General features: G+C 41.3%; 1 protein-coding gene across 1 annotated transcript in view; it reads right to left on the bottom strand.

Annotated features, from left to right (window-relative positions):
- Positions 1 to 679: 679 nt before the first annotated feature.
- lig1 (ligase I, DNA, ATP-dependent) overlaps positions 680 to 16,855 on the bottom strand; it is a 48,965-nt gene continuing 32,789 nt past the window's right edge. The window contains exons 24-27 of the mRNA XM_062987423.1: positions 7,744 to 7,797; positions 4,857 to 5,000; positions 4,345 to 4,437; positions 680 to 941 (exon numbers count right to left, since the gene is read on the bottom strand). Coding sequence (XP_062843493.1) covers positions 867 to 941; positions 4,345 to 4,437; positions 4,857 to 5,000; positions 7,744 to 7,797 — 366 coding nt within the window. The 3' untranslated portion in view covers positions 680 to 866. The remainder of the gene's footprint in view (positions 942 to 4,344; positions 4,438 to 4,856; positions 5,001 to 7,743; positions 7,798 to 16,855) is intronic.

Genomic DNA, 16,855 nt, shown 5'->3' with positions numbered 1-16,855 from the left:
TCCCTCCAACTCAATTGAAGCAGCCGACCAGATCTTTAAAACTGCCAGCTACAGATTTAGTGTCTCAGCACCTATCAGAGAGCACGCTATTATTTCTGTACTCTTCATTTTTTTTCTGTCGCTTGTGCCTTGGGCTAAATCGCTATTGCAGCATCAAGAAGGTGAATCCTGGTGTGGACTTTTTTTTCTCAAACACATCCAGTTGTGTCCTTTGAGAGCCTGAATACCAGTTTTAAAAATAATTAAACTACTAATATTAATAATAATAAAATATTATTTATTAAACCATAGTTTTGAACAAGTTAGTTAAACAACCAGCTGGTATTTTGAAGAGCAGTTGTTTTGTGGTGCCACACAAACACAGCTTGACAACATTCAAAAGCAGATTTATAAGTTTAGCATTTAGCATGCTACTCTTTTACTTTCCTCTTGCCCCTTAAGCTGTTGCTCCTAGATGTTTAGTTCTAACAAACATAAAATGACACGCTGGCACGTGCCAGGTTGTAGACAAACCAAGCTAAGTAACTTTCAGAAATGGTATGGCTGTGGTTTATACAGTAAAACTAAAAAAAAGGGGGTTGCTACAGTGTTGGCCATGTAGGAAATGAGCATTTTACCCTTCCAGAAACAGAGAAACTGTAAATAGTAAAATAAGACCTCATTTACACATGAATAGTAAAAAGCATTTTTATTTCAAGACTGATTTTAATCCTATGTACAGTTTTCAATTGTACTTTCACTTAAAATCCATGCAAAACCTGAAAAAGAAGCATTTATTTAAAAAGTTTGTATTGAGCTTCCACCAGGACAGCAAGAAAAGATCAATTTGATTCAGTCTGGTGATTACAGGAGTCAGTCAGTGGGGATCAGTAGTAATCCTCTAAATCGTGTTTTTCTCCTTGATTCTGAATCTGCTGCTGTTTACTGTACAGATCAGCAATCTAAAACAGAAAGAGGAAAATCGAAAGAAAAATATGAGAAAATACAAATGTTAGCTCAAATGTTTGAGAACTATATGTTTTCTAGCTGACTAATTACAAATGCTCTATACATCATAGAATTGCAATTAAAAACCCATTTTAAATATTTAATTACTTCTATTAATGACAAACAATTGTCCGTATTCAATGGAAAAAAGCACTATCCTTGCATTACAGAGTGGTTACTTCAGTGGACTGTTCATTATCTTTTTTTTTTTTTTTTTGGACTCGCTACTCCCAAAAATAAAAACAAGGACATATTTACCACTCCTTTAATTACTTTTGACAGCATTCTGTAATCTTTTTGAAAGTGTTGTTTCCATTAAATTTAGAATGAGCAAAAAAAAAAAAAAAAAAAAAAAAAAAAAAAAAAAAAAAAAAAGTAGTTAAGTAGTTAAGCTTAGTAGTTAAGTTGCCAATGTTGCCAATACTGAGCAAGGTCCCTAACCCCCAAATGATTCACAATTGTAAAAGAGAGCTTTAAAAGTGCAAAGTTTTTGAAGAAAAGTGTTGGCTAAATGCTGTAAATGTAAATAAAATAAAAATGTAAATTCAAGCGGAAGAATGCCTATTAAAAAGCTATAACCCATTCTGAAGGGTATTTACACTCATCAAGCACCTTATTAGAAACATCCATCTAAGCTACAACTACCAAACAGATTATACTTGTAGGTTTACAATTACGCATTATAGCCCATCTGTTTCTCCATACACCGTGAATACCTGTACCCCATTTAGCGATAGAAAAGGACCATGACGGGACTGCCATTCTCAGCTCTGCACTGACATTACCTTAAAGTATCTGGTGTCTTTTTGTAGTAATTTGCACTGTAAATTGGTAGTTGCCCTGTTCCGTTTACCAGACCATCATAGTTAAATTAATCCCTTTTATTTCTTTACTTCCCCTAATGCTCTGTCCATCATGAGGCCTATCCAAATTATACTGCTCTTCTAATCATTAAGCACTATTGATCATTGGTTGTATTTTTTGTAATATAATTTGGATTGTACCCCAATCAGAAAAAGTTGGGACAGTATGGAAAATGCAAATAAAATAAAAATGCAGTGTTCCTCACATTTACTTTGACAGTTTGAACCCAAGATATTTCAGTGCATAAAGGCCAAGGGTACATGCCTAAGCTGACCGCTTGTGACCCTCATCCCTCAGACGGCACTGCATCAAGAACCGCCGCTCAACAATATAACCACATGGGCAAGGGATTATTTTGGCAAACCTTTGTCAAGCACTACAATACGGAGTTACATGCACAAATGCCACTTAATGCTTAGTTTTTGCACATTAATGTTTTATGTTAACCACGTCCAGAAGCGGCATCGACTTCTCTGGGCTCGGAAACATCTAGGGTGGACCATCACGCAGTGGAATCGTGTATTGTGGTCAGACAAATCCAGGTCTGTTTTGGAAAAAATGGATGGCGTGTGCTCCGGACCAAAGACGAAAAAAGGACCATCCAGACTGTTACCAGCAATTAGTCCAAAAGCTAGGGTCTGTCATGGTATAGGGTTGTGTCAGTGCCTTTGGTAAAGGTAATTTACACTTCTGTGATGACAGCATTAATGCAGAAAAGTACATTGAGATCCTAGAGCAACATATGCTGCCTTCAAGTCGTCATCTTTTCCAGGGACATCCATGCATTTTTCAATAAGACAATGCAAAACCACATAATGCACACATTACAAAGGCATGGCTGAGGAAGAGGGTGAGGGTACGGGTACTGGACTGGCCTGCCTACAGTCCTGACCTGTCCCCAATAGAGAATGTGTGGAGAATTTTGTACAAAAAATGCGACAACGACGACCCCGTACACATCTTAAGACGTGTTTGCAGGAAGAACGGGACAAAATAAAACCTGAAACATTAAATCACTTGGTATCCTTGGTGCCAAAACATCTTTTAAGTGTGATGAAAAGGAATGGCAACATTACAAAGTGGTAAATGCTTTACTGTCCCAACTTTTTTGGAATGTGTTGCAGGTCTGAAATACAGGAATGGATGTTTATTAATAAATGAAATGAAGTTGACGAGACAAAACATTAAATATTTCAGGTTCATCCATGTGAACAAACCATCAATACTGCCAGGCAATATTGTGTATTGCTTTTTAAGCATGGCGCTCAATGGCATGTCGATGTTTATACACATGTCAACAGTAGTTTCTTTTGCATATCACAGTTTGTTTGGAAGCTGGGGTAAGAGTGCAGGGTCAGCCATTGTACACTGCCTGGAGCAGAGAGGGTAAAGTGTTTAATTTTTTCTTTTTTATGCAAAAAGCATCCATCAACTATTGGTGATAAGAAAACTTAGAAAGTTGCTTTAGAGAAATTGTTGCTTTCGTTAGTGTATTTACATGAGAAACGTTTGGCGTTTCACTCACTGTGAGCCTTGGCACAGATTGCTCCTTTACTCAGCGCTTGGCTTGAGCTGTGCAGTAAAACATTACCAAAATGTTCCATGATACAAGTATCCATTTGTGTGAAATACTTATCAATATCAAATCCACTCTGAAAGCATCCACATATATTTATGTTTGCTGTATTTATCTTACTGTGTGGAGGTTTTACTTGTGTAAAACTGTTTTTTTTTTTTCAGCTCGGGGTGCTGATAAACACTGAGAATTGGCTTTACCAGTAAAGTCGAAAAAGCTTAACATTAAAAAAAGCTTAACATGGCTTAATGTACTAAAAGAACGACATAGGAACACTAATTTTCTCTCAAGTATTTCTGGTTAAAGGTGCTCTGTACTGATAAAGCTCAGCATCAGGCTAAACAGCAGCGCAAAAGCAGTTTTCATGTGAAAGCACCCTAACCTCTACAACTTGACATGCCCATAGATGACGTCACAGTTCATGCGGAAAACCCTAGTATTCTCTTGCAGTTTGGAACCTCTTTTTATTTGGTAGAACATGCTGAACCGGTTCAAAATCAAGTATGCGAACCGAAACAGAGCCCGTTTCATGTCGGTGGAACAGCAAAGACTATTAGAGGGCTAACAGAGCCACTGACCTAGACCCAATTAAACACTTTTAGAATAAACTAGAATGCAGATTGCCAGGGGCCCTTGTCCAACATCTGTCTGACCTCACAAATGCTCTTTTGAATGAATGGTCAACATTTGCCACAGACACACTACAATCTTTGTACATCTTGTACAAAGCCTTCACAGATGAGTGCAAGCTATTATAGCTGCAAATGAAAAACAACTCCATATTAATCTCTATGGATTTAGAATGAGAGCTTCTGTAGGTGCAATACTTTCGTACCATATAGTATGTATAGAGTGACACATTTAAAACCTGTACAGGAAAAGCTTGCTCATGTGTGCTTCTGTGTGCGTTAGGGTACCTGTGCTCCAGTTGTGGCGTCCTCAGGCTTCTTGTCGTCTCTGAGACGGAGGAATCGAGGAAATCGCAGTGAAATCCCTTTCTCTGGGTCCACCTGGTGTAGAAGCCGAGAAACTCAGGTCAGTACGTTCATTACGTCTCACAATAACCACACATTGTTTGCAATCTGATGTACAGTGATTCAACTGGAAATCCAATTTTGTTCCATTTGAGTAACCAATTCTCTTATAGAATAAGGGTTGTACAAAAAAAAAAACTACATTGTATTAGGCATTGCAAGCTTTAAAAACTGCCAAACTTCAGGGTGATGAGACTTTTTTACATCGCTTAGATTTATTTTCCGTTTGCATAAATAAATGCAGTGATTCATAAAATCACCCTCTAATACATTTATTGCAAGTGGCTATACTGTTATAAAAAAATTACACATGCATTAATTTCACAATCAGCACAGTAAGTAAAACATGCAACTGTCATTAATAAACATACAAGACAAAATTTAAAGCTACTAACCAATCCCATAGCAGCCTTGTAAACCGGAGATAGCGACAGGTCGGCACATTTCACTTCCCACACTTGTACAGCATCCAGCCAAACATCTGGCTCTGCTGATTGGTCCACTCGGTAATAGGCACGGGGCTTAGGCAGGATATGCTCCTTAAAAATATAAGAATAATAAGCATATACTTGCATAAATTATTTATGCATGTAAAGATTGAGTTCTACCTTGTAGCATTTTTAAGATTGTTGCAGCAGTTTTTTTCTAGGAGGGCATTTCAATAAAACTTAACAATGTGTGATATTTATTTATTAGGATTTTAACTGCATGTTTTACACACTTTGGTAACATTCATGACAGAACAGTTAGTTACTTGTTACACAAAATTGATCTGTTTACAAGTTTAAATTCCAATTCACCTCACTTGCATGTCTTTTGGACTGTGGGAGGAAACCGGAGCTCCAGGAGGAAATTCATGCAGACACATGGAGAACATGCAAACTCCACACAGAGAGGACCTGGACCACCCACCTGAAGATTGAACCCAGGACCTTCTTGCTGTGAGGCGACAATGCTACCCACTGAGCCACTGTGCCACCCACAATGTGTGATACAATGTGTGGGCGTGGTTTCCATTCGACAGCCTATCCATCAATGAGATGGTAGTGTGTGTTTTACTGACACAATCTGCTGCAGAATTGGTGTTGAGATTTTTAGGCACCTCAACATCAAGGCTGGGAGGAGAATAGCATGAAAGTTAAACAGCTCCTTTTTAACTGCACACCCTTGAGGGATTAAAGGGTATGTGCTCCTAATAAAGAGGACAGTAAGACAAAACAGTTTTTAAAAGCCTTAACACTGCAGAACCTGCTCCACTGACACACTACCATGTCATTACCATGTTAGCAGATTTTGGTGGTGGACAATTCTTAGCATTGCAATGACCCAGTAGTGTGCGAGATAGTAGCGTAGCGATGCAGCATTGTTGGGATTTTTTTTCAAATAAAGCTCATATTTACTGGCATCCTTATAAGAAACAACACAAAGACTGATTGACTCAAAGGTGTACAGCTCAATTTCTTGCACATTGTATGTTTATCTTACTCTTTGGGAGTCCAGTTCGAATTATAAATGGAATTGTGTACAGAGCAACAGGTGGGCTAAAGTCAGTACTTGTACAGGTCCTTCTCAAAAAATTAGCATATTGTGATAAAGTTCATTATTTTCCATAATGTAATGATAAAAATTAAACTTTCATATATTTTAGATTCATTGCACACCAACTGAAATATTTCAGGTCTTTTATTGTTTTAATACTGATGATTTTGGCATACAGCTCATGAAAACCCAAAATTCCTATCTCAAACAATTAGCATATTTCATCCGACCAATAAAAGAAAAGTGTTTTTAATACAAAAAAAGTCAACCTTCAAATAATTATGTTCAGTTATGCACTCAATACTTGGTCGGGAATCCTTTTGCAGAAATGACTGCTTCAATGCGGCGTGGCATGGAGGCAATCAGCCTGTGGCACTGCTGAGGTGTTATGGAGGCCCAGGATGCTTCGATAGCGGCCTTAAGCTCATCCAGAGTGTTGGGTCTTGTGTCTCTCAACTTTCTCTTCACAATATCCCACAGATTCTCTATGGGGTTCAGGTCAGGAGAGTTGGCAGGCCAATTGAGCACAGTAATACCATGGTCAGTAAACCATTCACTGTGAGCAGGTGCCAGGTCGTGCTGAAAAATGAAATCTTCATCTCCATAAAGCTTTTCAGCAGATGGAAGCATGAAGTGCTCCAAAATCTCCTGATAGCTAGCTGCATTGACCCTGCCCTTGATAAAACACAGTGGACCAACACCAGCAGCTGACATGGCACCCCAGACCATCACTGACTGTGGGTACTTGACACTGGACTTCAGGCATTTTGGCATTTCCTTCTCCCCAGTCTTCCTCCAGACTCTGGCACCTTTATTTCCGAATGACATGCAAAATTTGCTTTCATCCGAAAACAGTACTTTGGACCACTGAGCAACAGTCCAGTGCTGCTGTTTCTGGTTCAAAAGTGGCTTGACCTGGGGAATGCGGCACCTGTAGCCCATTTCCTGCACACGCCTGTGCACGGTGGCTCTGGATGTTTCTACTCCAGACTCAGTCCACTGCTTCCGCAGGTCCCCCAAGGTCTGGAATCGGCCCTTCTCCACAATCTTCCTCAGGGTTTGGTCACCTCTTCTCGTTGTGCAGCGTTTTCTGCCACACTTTTTCCTTCCCACAGACTTCCCACCGAGGTGCCTTGATACAGCACTCTGGGAACAGCCTATTCGTTCAGAAATATCTTTCTGTGTCTTACCCTCTTGCTTGAGGGTGTCAATGATGGCCTTCTGGACAGCAGTCAGGTCGGCAGTCTTACCCATGATTGCAGTTTTGAGTAATGAACCAGGCTGGGAGTTTTTAAAAGCCTCAGGAATCTTTTGTAGGTGTTTAGAGTTAATTCGTTGATTCAGATGATTAGGTTAATAGCTCGTTTAGAGAACCTTTTCATGATATGCTAATTTTTTGAGATAGGAATTTTGGGTTTTCATGAGCTGTATGCCAAAATCATCAGTATTAAAACAATAAAAGACCTGAAATATTTCAGTTGGTGTGCAATGAATCTAAAATATATGAAAGTTTAATTTTTATCATTACATTATGGAAAATAATGAACTTTATCACAATATGCTAATTTTTTTAGAAGGACCTGTATACCATATAAGTTATATACACTCACACACAATTTGGCAAATGTAGGTCAGTTAGACCTTATTGACCAACAGTGAGAGAATTTTGATCAAGTTGCTTAACATTTGTAAGTATTTTTGGATGTATATATAACTACACTGTAAATAGAAACCGTGACAAACCTTTAAGAAGTTGTAATGTTGCTCCAAATCTTCATCTTTAAAGCCTGTTCCAATCTGTACACACCAAACCAGAAGTAAATGACCTATTCAACACTATATTTATATATACATATATATATATATATATATATACAGTGTATCACAAAAGTGAGTACACCCCTCACATTTCTGCAGATATTTAAGTATATCTTTTCATGGGACAACACTGACAAAATGACACTTTGACACAATGAAAAGTAGTCTGTGTGCAGCTTATATAACAGTGTAAATTTATTCTTCCCTCAAAATAACTCAAAATACAGCCATTAATGTCTAAACCATCGGCAACAAAAGTGAGTACACCCCTAAGAGACTACACCCCTAAATGTCCAAATTGAGCACTGCTTGTCATTTTCCCTCCAAAATGTCATGTGACTCGTTAGTGTTACTAGGTCTCAGGTGTGCATAGGGAGCAGGTGTGTTCAATTTAGTAGTACAGCTCTCACACTCTCTCATACTGGTCACTGAAAGTTCCAACATGGCACCTCATGGCAAAGAACTCTCTGAGGATCTTAAAAGACGAATTGTTGCGCTACATGAAGATGGCTAAGGCTACAAGAAGATTGCCAACACCCTGAAACTGAGCTGCAGCACAGTGGCCAAGATCATCCAGCGTTTTAAAAGAGCAGGGTCCACTCAGAACAGACCTCGTGTTGGTCGTCCAAAGAAGCTGAGTGCACGTGCTCAGCGTCACATCCAGCTGCTGTCTTTGAAAGATAGGCGCAGGAGTGCTGTCAGCATTGCTGCAGAGATTGAAAAGGTGGGGGGTCAGCCTGTCAGTGCTCAGACCATACGCCGCACACTACATCAAATTGGTCTGCATGGCTGTCACCCCAGAAGGAAGCCTCTTCTGAAGTCTCTACACAAGAAAGCTCGCAAACAGTTTGCTGAAGACATGTCAACAAAGGACATGGATTACTGGAACCATGTCCTATGGTCTGATGAGACCAAGATTAATTTGTTTGGTTCAGATGGTCTCAAGCATGTGTGGCGGCAATCAGGTGAGGAGTACAAAGATAAGTGTGTCATGCCTACAGTCAAGCATGGTGGTGGGAATGCCATGGTCTGGGGCTGCATGAGTGCAGCAGGTGTTGGGGAGTTACATTTCATTGAGGGACACATGAACTCCAATATGTACTGTGAAATACTGAAGCAGAGCATGATCCCCTCCCTCCGGAAACTGGGTCACAGGGCAGTGTTCCAGCATGATAATGACCCCAAACACACCTCTAAGACGACCACTGCTTTATTGAAGAGGCTGAAGGTAAAGGTGATGGACTGGCCAAGCATGTTTCCAGACCTAAACCCAATAGAACATCTTTGGGGCATCCTCAAGCGGAAGGTGGAGGAACGCAAAGTCTCGAAAATCCGCCGGCTCCGTGATGTCGTCATGGAGGAGTGGAAAAGCATTCCAGTGGCAACCTGTGAAGCTCTGGTAAACTCCATGCCCAGGAGAGTTAAGGCAGTTCTGGGAAATAATGGTGGCCACACAAAATATTGACACTTCAGGAACTTTCACTAAGGGGTGTACTCACTTTTGTTGCCGGTGGTTTAGACATTAATGGCTGTATATTGACTTATTTTTAGGGAAGAATAAATTTACACTGTTATATAAGCTGCACACAGACTACTTTTCATTGTGTCAAAGTGTCATTTTGTCAGTGTTGTCCCATGAAAAGATATACTTAAATATCTGCAAAAATGTGAGGGGTGTACTCACTTTTGTGATACACTGTATATATATATATATATATATATATATATATATATATATATATATATATATATACAGTATATATACAGTATATATATATATATATATATATATACATATATATATATATATATATATATATATATACAGTATATATATATATATATATATACAGGGGTTGGACAAAATAACTGAAACACCTGGTTATAGACCACAATAATTTATTAGTATGGTGTAGGGCCTCCTTTTGCGGCCAATACAGCATCAATTCGTCTTGGAAATGACATATACAAGTCCTGCACAGTGGTCAGAGGGATTTTAAGCCATTCTTCTTGCAGGATAGTGGCCAGGTCACTACGTGATGCTGGTGGAGGAAAACGTTTCCTGACTCGCTTCTCCAAAACACCCCAAAGTGGCTCAATATTATTTAGATCTGGTGACTGTGCAGGCCATGGGAGATGTTCAACTTCACTTTCATGTTCATCAAACCAATCTTTCACCAGTCTTGCTGTGTGTATTGGTGCATTGTCATCCTGATACACGGCACCGCCTTCAGGATACAATGTTTGAACCATTGGATGCACATGGTCCTCCAGAATGGTTCGGTAGTCCTTGGCAGTGACGCGCCCATCTAGCACAAGTATTGGGCCAAGGGAATGTCATGATATGGCAGCCCAAACCATCACTGATCCACCCCCATGCTTCACTCTGTGCATGCAACAGTCTGGGTGGTACGCTTCTTTGGGGCTTCTCCACACCGTAACTCTCCCGGATGTGGGGAAAACAGTAAAGGTGGACTCATCAGAGAACAATACATGTTTCACATTGTCCACAGCCCAAGATTTGCGCTCCTTGCACCATTGAAACCGACGTTTGGCATTGGCACGAGTGACCAAAGGTTTGGCTATAGCAGCCCGGCCGTGTATATTGACCCTGTGGAGCTCCCGACGGACAGTTCTGGTGGAAACAGGAGAGTTGAGGTGCACATTTAATTCTGCCGTGATTTGGGCAGCCGTGGTTTTATGTTTTTTGGATACAATCCGGGTTAGCACCCGAACATCCCTTTCAGACAGCTTCCTCTTGCGTCCACAGTTAATCCTGTTGGATGTGGTTTGTCCTTCTTGGTGGTATGCTGACATTACCCTGGATACCGTGGCTCTTGATACATCACAAAGACTTGCTGTCTTGGTCACAGATGCGCCAGCAAGACGTGCACCAACAATTTGTCCTCTTTTGAACTCTGGTATGTCACCCATAATGTTGTGTGCATTGCAATATTTTGAGCAAAACTGTGCTCTTACCCTGCTAATTGAACCTTCACACTCTGCTCTTACTGGTGCAATGTGCAATTAATGAAGATTGGCCACCAGACTGGTCCAATTTAGCCATGAAACCTCCCACACTAAAATGACAGGTGTTTCAGTTATTTTGTCCAACCCCTGTATATATATATACAGTGTATCACAAAAGTGAGTACACCCCTCACATTTCTGCAAATATTTCATTATATCTTTTCATGGGACAACACTATAGAAATAAAACTTGGATATAACTTAGAGTAGTCAGTGTACAACTTGTATAGCAGTGTAGATTTACTGTCTTCTGAAAATAACTCAACACACAGCCATTAATGTCTAAATGGCTGGCAACATAAGTGAGTACACCCCACAGTGAACATGTCCAAATTGTGCCCAAAGTGTCAATATTTTGTGTGACCACCATTATTATCCAGCACTGCCTTAACCCTCCTGGGCATGGAATTCACCAGAGCTGCACAGGTTGCTACTGGAATCCTCTTCCACTCCTCCATGATGACATCACGGAGCTGGTGGATGTTAGACACCTTGAACTCCTCCACCTTCCACTTGAGGATGCGCCACAGGTGCTCAATTGGGTTTAGTGCATCACCTTTACCTTCAGCTTCCTCAGCAAGGCAGTTGTCATTTTGGAGGTTGTGTTTGGGGTCATTATCCTGTTGGAAAACTGCCATGAGGCCCAGTTTTCGAAGGGAGGGGATCATGCTCTGTTTCAGAATGTCACAGTACATGTTGGAATTAATGTTTCCCTCAATGAACTGCAGCTCCCCAGTGCCAGCAGCACTCATGCAGCCCAAGACCATGATGCTACCACCACCATGCTTGACTAGGCAAGATACAGTTGTCTTGGTACTTCTCACCAGGGCGCCGCCACACATGCTGGACACCATCTGAGCCAAACAAGTTTATCTTGGTCTCGTCAGACCACAGGGCATTCCAGTAATCCATGTTCTTGGACTGCTTGTCTTCAGCAAACTGTTTGCTGGCTTTCTTGTGCGTCAGCTTCCCTCTGGGATGACGATCATGCAGACCGAGTTGATGCAGTGTGCGGCGTATGGTCTGAGCACTGACAGGCTGACCTCCCACGTCTTCAACCTCTGCAGCAATGCTGGCAGCACTCATGTGTCTATTTTTTAAAGCCAACCTCTGGATATGACGCCGAACACGTGGACTCAACTTCTTTGGTCGACCCTGGCGAAGCCTGTTCCGAGTGGAACCTGTCCTGGAAAACCGCTGTATGACCTTGGCCACCATGCTGTAGCTCAGTTTCAGGGTGTTAGCAATCTTCTTATAGCCCAGGCCATCTTTGTGGAGAGCAACAATTATATTTCTCACATCCTCAGAGAGTTCTTTGCCATGAGGTGCCATGTTGAATATCCAGTGGCCAGTATGAGAGAATTGTACCCAAAACACCAAATTTAACAGCCCTGCTCCCCATTTACACCTGGGACCTTGACACATGACACCAGGGAGGGACAACGACACATTTGGGCACAATTTGGACATGTTCACTGTGGGTGTACTCCCTTATGTTGCCAGCTATTTAGACATTAATGGCTGTGTGTTGAGTTATTTTCAGAAGACAGTAAATCTACACTGCTATACAAGCTGTACACTGACTACTCTAAGTTATATCCAAGTTTCATGTCTATAGTGTTGTCCCATGAAAAGATATAATGAAATATTTGCAGAAATGTGAGGGGTGTACTCACTTTTGTGATACACTGTATATATACTGTATATATACTGTATATACTGTATATACAGTGTATCACAAAAGTGAGTACACCCATATACAGCGGTTTTCCAGGACAGGTTCCACTCGGAACAGGCTTCGCCAGGGTCGACCAAAGAAGTTGAGTCCACGTGTTCGGCGTCATATCCAGAGGTTGGCTTTAAAAAATAGACACATGAGTGCTGCCAGCATTGCTGCAGAGGTTGAAGACGTGGGAGGTCAGCCTGTCAGTGCTCAGACCATACGCCGCACACTGCATCAACTCTGTCTGCATGGTCGTCATCCCAGAAGGAAGCTGACACACAAGAAAGCCCGCAAACAGTTTGCTGAAGACAAGCAGTCCAAGAACATGGATTACTGGAATGCCCTGTTGTCTGACGAGACCAAACCATAAACTTGTTTGGCTCAGATGGTGTCCAGCATGTGTGGCGGCGCCCTGGTGAGAAGTACCAAGACAACTGTATCTTGCCTACAGTCAAGCATGGTGGTGGTAGCATCATGGTCTTGGGCTGCATGAGTGTTGCTGGCACTGGGGAGCTGCAGTTCATTGAGGGAAACATGAATTCCAACATGTACTGTGACATTCTGGAACAGAGCATGATCCCCTCCCTTCGAAAACTGGGCCTCATGGCAGTTTTCCAACAGGATAACGACCCCAAACACAACCTCCAAGATGACAACTGCCTTGCTGAGGAGGCTGAAGGTAAAGGTGATGGACTAAACCCAATTGAGCACCTGTGGCGCATCCTCAAGTGGAAGGTGGAGGAGTTCAAGGTGTCTAACATCCACCAGCTCCGTGATGTCATCATGGAGGAGTGGAAGAGGATTCCAGTAGCAACCTGTGCAGCTCTGGTGAATTCCATGCCCAGGAGGGTTAAGGCAGTGCTGGATAATAATGGTGGTCACACAGAATATTGACACTTTGGGCACAATTTGGACATGTTCACTGTGGGGTGTACTCACTTATGTTGCCAGCCATTTAGACATTAATGGCTGTGTGTTGAGTTATTTTCAGAAGACAGTAAATCTACACTGCTATACAAGTTGTACACTGACTACTCTAAGTTATATCCAAGTTTTATTTCTATAGTGTTGTCTCATGAAAAGATATAATGAAATATTTGCAGAAATGTGAGGGGTGTACTCACTTTTGTGATACACTGTATATACAGTGTATCACAAAAGTGAGTACACCCCTCACATTTCTGCAGATATTTAAGTATATCTTTTCATGGGACAACACTGACAAAATGACACTTTGACACAATGAAAAGTAGTCTGTGTGCAGCTTATATAACAGTGTAAATTTATTCTTCCCTCAAAATAACTCAATATACAGCCATTAATGTCTAAACCACCGGCAACAAAAGTGAGTACACCCCTAAGAGACTACACCCCTAAATGTCCAAATTGAGCACTGTTTGTCATTTTCCCTCCAAAATGTCATGTGACTCATTAGTGTTACTAGGTCTCAGGTGTGCATAGGGAGCAGGTGTGTTCAATTTAGTAGTACAGCTCTCACACTCTCTCATACTGGTCACTGAAAGTTCCAACATGGCACCTCATGGCAAAGAACTCTCTGAAGATCTTAAAAGACGAATTGTTGTGCTACATGAAGATGGCCAAGGTTACAAGAAGATTGCCAACACCCTGAAACTGAGCTGCAGCACAGTGGCCAAGATCATCCAGCGTTTTAAAAGAGCAGGGTCCACTCAGAACAGACCTCGCGTTGGTCGTCCAAAGAAGCTGAGTGCACGTGCTCAGCATCACATCCAACTGCTGTCTTTGAAAGATAGGCGCAGGAGTGCTGTCAGCATTGCTGCAGAAATTGAAAAGGTGGGGGGTCAGCCTGTCAGTGCTCAGACCATACGCCGCACACTACATCAAATTGGTCTGCATGGCTGTCACCCCAGAAGGAAGCCTCTTCTGAAGTCTCTACACAAGAAAGCCCACAAACAGTTTGCTGAAGACATGTCAACAAAGGACATGGATTAATGGAACCATGTCCTATGGTCTGATGAGACCAAGATTAATTTGTTTGGTTCAGATGGTCTCAAGCATGTGTGGCGGCAATCAGGTAAGAAGTACTAAGATAAGTGTGTCATGCCTACAGTCAAGCATGGTGGTGGGAATGCCATGGTCTGGGGCTGCATGAGTGCAGCAGGTGTTGGGGAGTTACATTTCATTGAGGGACACATGAACTCCAATATGTACTGTGAAATACTGAAGCAGAGCATGATCCCCTCCCTCCGGAAACTGGGTCGCAGGGCAGTGTTCCAGCATGATAATGACCCCAAACACACCTCTAAGACGACCACTGCTTTATTGAAGAGGCTGAGGGTAAAGGTGATGGACTGGCCAAGCATGTCTCCAGACCTAAACCCAATAGAACATCTTTGGGGCATCCTCAAGCGGAAGGTGGAGGAGCGCAAAGTCTCGAATATCCGCCAGCTCCGTGATGTCGTCATGGAGGAGTGGAAAAGCATTCCAGTGGCAACCTGTGAAGCTCTGGTAAACTCCATGCCCAGGAGAGTTAAGGCAGTTCTGGGAAATAATGGTGGCCACACAAAATATTGACACTTCAGGAACTTTCACTAAGGGGTGTACTCACTTTTGTTGCCGGTGGTTTAGACATTAATGGCTGTATATTGAGTTATTTTGAGGGAAGAATAAATTTACACTGTTATATAAGCTGCACACAGACTACTTTTCATTGTGTCAGAGTGTCATTTTGTCAGTGTTGTCCCATGAAAAGATATACTTAAATATCTGCAGAAATGTGAGGGGTGTACTCACTTTTGTGATACACTGTATATATATATATATATATATATATATATATATATATATATATATATATATATATATATATATATATATATATATTAGGGCTGTCAAACGATTAAATTGTTTAATCGCGATTAATCTCAGAATTTCATATAGTTAATCGGGATTAATCGCATAAAAAAAAATCTGTGTAAATGTTATAGAAAACAAGGATTTTTAAGTGAAATGTTACAATTAAAATGGTGAACACATTTTATGCTATATGCACTTATGTTAAAAACTGCTGGGACAAGAGAAAACTGTAAGGGAGTTTTATTCACTCACATACTAGGCAGTAAATGTCAGATTGTAGGTTAGAATTTCTCCATCAGCAAACATTGTAGATCAGCGGTGCTTTAGGTGGGATAAGGCGTAGTTATTGTATCAGACTTGTCTGTGGTTGTATCGTGACGATGGTTTGATGGACGTTTCTACACGAAGTGAGTGTGTTTTGACCCTTTGGGGCTTCCATAGTTCATGAACTAATGTGCTCGACTCAGCTTTCCGGTATTCGGTACAGAAGAAGAAGTTAATTAAGTGTAATAAAGTGTTCTGCTCCCGACAACTTGTGAATATAGCGTGTATTTATTTCTTTATTATGCAAGTGCATCACTACCACGATCGGTTACATTATGTTAACAAACCGCAAATGAAAAACGGTGGCAAGTCCGACATTAAAACGTTGGTTCTACCAGTCAAGTCTCAACATGAACTAGAATTTGCGTTAATGGCACTAATTTTTTTAATCGCGTTAAATTGAGATTGCGTTAATGCGTTATTATCGCGTTAACTTCGACAGCCCTAATATATATATATATATATATATACAGTGTATCACAAAAGTGAGTACACCCCTCACATTTCTGCAAATATTTCATTATATCTTTTCATGGGACAACACTATAGACATGAAACTTGGATATAACTTAGAGTAGTCAGTGTACAACTTGTATAGCAGTGTAGATTTACTGTCTTCTGAAAATAACTCAACACACAGCCATTAATGTCTAAATGGCTGGCAACATAAGTGAGTACACCCCACAGTGAACATGTCCAAATTGTGCCCAAAGTGTCAATATTTTGTGTGACCACCATTATTATCCAGCACTGCCTTAACCCTCCTGGGCATGGAATTCACCAGAGCTGCACAGGTTGCTACTGGAATCCTCTTCCACTCCTCCATGATGACATCACGGAGCTGGTGGATGTTAGACACCTTGAACTCCTCCACCTTCCACTTGAGGATGCGCCACAGGTGCTCAATTGGGTTTAGTCCATCACCTTTACCTTCAGCTTCCTCAGCAAGGCAGTTGTCATCTTGGAGGTTGTGTTTGGGGTCGTTATCCTGTTGGAAAACTGCCATGAGGCCCAGTTTTCGAAGGGAGGGGATCATGCTCTGTTTCAGAATGTCACAGTACAGTTGAAATTCATGTTTCCCTCAATGAACTGCAGCTCCCCAGTGCCAGCAACACTCATGCAGCC

Source organism: Trichomycterus rosablanca, chromosome 25 (genome assembly GCF_030014385.1).
Source record: "Trichomycterus rosablanca isolate fTriRos1 chromosome 25, fTriRos1.hap1, whole genome shotgun sequence".
Taxonomy (NCBI): Eukaryota; Metazoa; Chordata; class Actinopteri; order Siluriformes; family Trichomycteridae; genus Trichomycterus; species Trichomycterus rosablanca.
The sequence above is the reverse complement of the archived record's forward strand: the minus strand, read 5'-3'. Positions and strand labels throughout refer to the sequence as shown.